Below are 5,316 nucleotides of genomic sequence, written 5' to 3'. Positions count from 1 at the left end.
GCAACACCCTCTGATCAACTCCACCAGCCATCACCCGAACAACTCCAGTTCTCCTTCTCACTTCATCATTTCGCACTCGATCCATACGAGTCACTCCACACATACTCCTCAGACACCTCATCTCCATTACATTCAAACTTTTCCTCTCTGCTACACCCATATTCCAAGTTTCAGCCCCATATAACGCAGTCGGTACCACAACACCCTCATACAGCCTTCTCTTTACATCCATTCTAAGCGGACGACATCTAAACACTTTTTTCATTCCTCCCAGCACCTTTCCTACTTACTTTATTGTAAACTTCACTTCTGTATATATATATATATATATATATATATATATATATATATATATATATATATATACACACACACACACACACACACACACATATATATATATATATATATATATATATATATATATATATATATATATATATATATATATAATGGGAATAAACTAACTAGAATATGCTCAGTTAAATGGGCCTCATTCACATTCACTCACGATTCAAAATTTTGCAATCATGACTCCATCTCAGAGATATTAACATCCACATACGTCCCTCTTCAACCAAGACACACTCCTCACCTGATGGCTCAGGAATGTCGAAGTTCGCGAATTCGTCTGGGTCGTCCTCCAAGACTGACTCCATTTAACTACTGCAAACAGTGTAAGTAGGCTATTATATACACCGATTAGTTGTGATGCTCATCGTTCCATGTTTATTTGCTATCTAGCCCATATATATATATTTTTTATTCACTTTGAAGTTCAACTTCATATTATTTTTAAATCTGACTCTCTCAGTTGTGCCGCAAGCTCATATTTCAGGTATATATTATATCAGTCAATCAGTAATTTAATTTTAAACCCAAATCTGTTAACCTTTTATTGCCTGAATGTAAAAAGGTTCCTAAACCACAAGGTAGAAAATAGTCAGAGTATCTCACACTATTCACACATGAAACACCAAAGGAAACTCAGAAGTATAACGATGCATTTATTTACAAATTAATCAAATATACTGAAATAACAAATAACATCATCAATAATTAAACCCTTTTGACACGTCCCCCTGGTCTAATAAGTCGTCATTAATGAATTAATAAAATAAAGTAAGTAGTGATTAAACTCCCTCTGAAGCTAGGCAGAAGTGAGGATACTGCGTATGGCAGCATATAACTCCGGGAACAGTGGAGAAGTGGTATGCTTGCCACTCAACACTGCTAGAGGGCAGCATGGGAACGACCTGGGTGAACTTTTGAATGGTGGGTAGAATGGATACCTCACCGGTCCGGCCCCCGGCAGGTGTAGGATCCTTAATCCCCCCAGACTGATACGAATTAATAACAAAATAACAATTTCACATATGGTTCTCCTGGAAATTGAACCAAGGGCCTACACAGCAAGCAAAAAGCTAAGTACAAAAAGAACTCATAAAGTTCATTATGTAAGTCTTGTGATATAAATCAATGCTTAATGTCAATGATATAAATCCAATCAATAATATGAACACAGTACGTGGAGATATATATAAGTAAAAGTTCTTAAAAATCTAGAGCAAAATTCACTGACATTTAACCGAGTTTCATATAGAAGACAAAACCAAAACAAATATAAGAATTATTAATTTTACCTTAATCCCGTTGATCTGCTGTATGATGGTAGAGTGAATTGAGAGTTTATTGTTTGTTTCTTGAATTAATGGCTATCGGCCATATGTGGTCATTAAGCCAAAAAGTCTATATACAAGACAAATACACATACAGAACAAACAAATACACAAAAAACACTGAAATACACTAAAGGTACAAGTCCTCAAATATACAAAAGATGCCCAAATACAAAAAGATAGCTAAACAATAGGACACCCGTATAGTCAACTCAAAAATACGGCTATGGACGGCTTAGTCACACGGGAGGCAGTGGTATGAGGCTGATGTCCGAAGGCTGGTTAGACCTCAGAAGAAGCAGAAGAGCTGGAGCCTGAGTTGGAGGCAGAGTCTGTGCCACTGAGGTGTGAAAGTACAATCCCGAGGGTATAGGACAGGATTCGAACCTCCTCGGGGTCGGTGACAGCCTGAACGGACCCCTGGCGCAACTCTCTGAAGGAAAACAAAGCCTGCTGGTAGTCCCCCTTATTGAACTCCATGGGTGTGGAGGAAAAAGACTCGGGGATGATGATGGCAGGGAGCCCATTGGCCTGGAAGATGGCAGGCAGGCGCTTGGCAAATACTGCCAAATCTCACCCTGAGAAGGCCTTGGGAACCTCCACACACATAGTAACGATGGTGGAGGCAGAGGAGGCAAGGAAGGAGACAGAAGGCACAGCTGGAGGCTGGCGCTGGCGCCGACAACGGGAAAGGGCATGTGGAGAGCCCCACACCACCTGGCCTGCAGGGCCAGTAACAAAGGCAGCTGCAGGACCCTTGGCCCGCTCCACCACGAACTCCACCACCTCGTCAGCAGCAAATGAAGGCACAGGACGGGCTGGGTTAGGGGTCACAATGGAGGAGCGGTGGATAAAACGTCGTCCCCTGTGTCCCGACGAGTCAGGAAGCCGTACCCCTTCCTGACATGGTACCACCACACTTGTCCCACCACCTTACACCCCATGCCTCCGTGTTCTACATCCTTGGCTAGCTTTAGGTTCTTTGTACAAGCCATGGTCCTCCTCCAAGGTTATCCAAATTGAGAGGGTCAAAAGCGCCCTTATATAGCCTTTAATCAATTCGAAAATACTCGTGAGATACATAACAAAGCTAAGTTTATGAAGCAAATGAAACAGTATGTGAACAAATGAAACAACAGGAATTTCAAAGATAATGAGACGAGACTAAAATAAAGGTTTATGAAGCTTCAATTACAGACTAAATATTATTGAAAAATTATAAAACGAAGTACTGCAACTGTAAAGACTTTCAAATGAAACACACTGAACCTTACCAAATTAGGGTGAATATAATGGTCAGGAATAACATACATACATACAAATATTACAATAATTACTAGGCTATTTTTCTTGGCCCTTACACTGAACGTGCCGTACATAGTGCTTGGGAGGGATGGTTCTTAGCCTACCTTCCTTCGCCTACCAGCTCAGAGTTGATAAGCTCATTTCTTCAAAAGACAGTGATCTGCACGTAACACAGTGACCCTCAAGGAGTGGAGTATTCCTTCCAGAGCAGTGTAAAGTTAACAGTAAGAACAATACAGCAAAGCCACTTGCACACATGCCTCAAAATTTGCCCCAGGTTCCTCTGATTGAGAACCTGGTGAACTGCAGGATGAAACTACATTTCATCTGAAGTCCACCATCCTCGTTTCGAGTGATATGGAGAAAGCTGAGGAACGTTTGTTTAACCAGGAAGTGGAGTCACCCAGTCATACAGGTGCCTCCGCATGAAGGCGTCCCTCTGCAGAACCTCGATGCAAACGCGAAAAAACACTTATTCTTAGTGGAATAAGATTTTTTCTAAGAGAGTGGAATATATTTCCCCTATTTTCCTCGAAAATCAGATGTCAGACTTAGGATAAAAGCAGAAGATTATGCTATTTCTCATTACACAGATCTGTTTCTACAGGAAGAAATTCAGGCATAGAGAGGTTGTTTTTTTTTTCTTTTGTGTGTGTGTGTGTGGGTGTGTGTGTCCGACTTATGGGCATAGTCCAGTAGTCTTCCTACATACTATACACCTCTACATGTCACCAATTCGGTGCTAACATCCACCGTCCATATTGAATATAAGCTAGGGCTGTCTCATACAGGACTGGTGTGTTGGTATTAGCGGGGGTATCCGGACAATTGCCCCTCGGACAGTTGCCCCCTGGACATCTGCCCCCGGACAACTGCCCCCTGGATAACTGCCCCCATAGGATTATTTCCCCCAGGACAACTGCCCCCCGGATAACTGCCCTCATAGGGTAATTGCCCCCCAAACTGGCAGCACAACAAACATACATCAAAGCCATCAATGCAAAACATGTTTAGTAAGCTGGCCTTATGAAGAGCAAGCCGTGTTCGTCGACCCACGGTGTCATTCTCACTGTTCCAAAAACATAAACCAGCCTGATTAGTTGAAGTGTTGGCTGGTTATGACAGCTTCCATTTTGACTGTCATTCGGAGTTGTGGGGTGATGCCGGTTGTATCAGTCTGCAGTCACCAACCTCAATACTGTTGCATTACTGCTGGCTATTGTTGTGATTTGCAAATCTAGCAACTGTGTAGGTTCATCCAACCATGGAGTTCATTCCAAGTGAGTGTGGCAAGCCAAAGCTCATTTACAAAGGCCACATATATGTGAAGCAGAAGACCTTAGCTAATGATGTGGTGTCCTATGAGTGTGAAAGACGTCGGCACAACAACTGTAAGGCCAAGCTCAAGTTGTGGGATGGAGAAATTCTTGGCAGCTTCAACACACATACCCATGCTGTCAAGGTGGGTCATCCAGAAATACTAGCTGTTCGGCATGACATCAAAAATCAAGCAATCAGCTCACACGGGACTTCGCAGCAGATCATCAGCCAAGCAGTTCAGGGTATTTCAGAGGATGCCTCAGTACAGTTGCCATCAATAGAACACATCAGACGGGATGTTTGCCGCCATGAACAGAATGTCAGTGGACCTAATCCATTACCATCAAGCGCTGCTGATATGAACATACCCGACGAATACAGAGTCACTGCTGGTGGAGAGGAGTTCCTGCTGTATGATAACAGCCTGACACAACAGCGTATGCTGATTTTTTCCACAAGAAAGAACCTACAACTTCTGCAACACTCAGTGAATTGGTTCGCAGATGGAACATTCAAAGTGGTGCCAGCGATTTTCTACAAGCTTTATACTGTTCATGCATTAATACACAACCAAGTATTTCCATGTGTTTATGCTCTGTTGCCAAACAAGCAGCAATCCACTTACCGGGAACTACTCAAACAGCTGCTGCAAATCAACCCATTGCTGAGCCCAGACACTGTGCTGATCGACTATGGACAAGCCGCAAAGGGTGCTATTGAGTCATGGTTCCCTGGAGTGACAGTGAATGGCAGCTTTTATCACCTCATGCAAAGTGTCTACCGTAAAGTGCAATCCGAAGGACTCCAATAAACATGTCAAGCCAATGCGGAGTTTGCACTTAACCCGAGGCGTCCCGTCGACATATGGGTACATTGCAACATTTTTCATTTGCCAGTCCCAATGACGTACTGGTACGTTGCGCAATTGCAAGGTTCATAATTTGCACAATTTTCAATTTTCACGCGTGATTTTTCGTATGTATACACGGGACACCTTCCTTTATTCCTCTAC

General features: G+C 42.7%; 1 protein-coding gene across 1 annotated transcript; it reads left to right on the top strand.

Annotated features, from left to right (window-relative positions):
• The first annotated feature begins 4,248 nt into the window (after positions 1-4,248).
• On the top strand, positions 4,249-5,115 carry LOC145395785 (uncharacterized). Its single transcript, XM_080269322.1, has one exon. The coding sequence runs from the start codon at positions 4,249-4,251 to the stop codon at positions 5,113-5,115; it is 867 nt and encodes a 288-aa protein (XP_080125448.1).
• Positions 5,116-5,316: the final 201 nt, after the last annotated feature.

This window comes from Coenobita brevimanus, chromosome 33, assembly GCF_032717465.1.
Source record: "Coenobita brevimanus isolate Jiangsu-jjx chromosome 33, ASM3271746v2, whole genome shotgun sequence".
NCBI lineage: Eukaryota > Metazoa > Arthropoda > Malacostraca > Decapoda > Coenobitidae > Coenobita > Coenobita brevimanus.
The sequence above is the reverse complement of the archived record's forward strand: the minus strand, read 5'-3'. Positions and strand labels throughout refer to the sequence as shown.

Excerpts from the sequence above, each read along its gene's own strand:
- LOC145395785 (XM_080269322.1), top strand. The coding sequence starts at position 4,249 with ATGGAGTTCATTCCAAGTGAGTGTGGCAAGCCAAAGCTCATTTACAAA.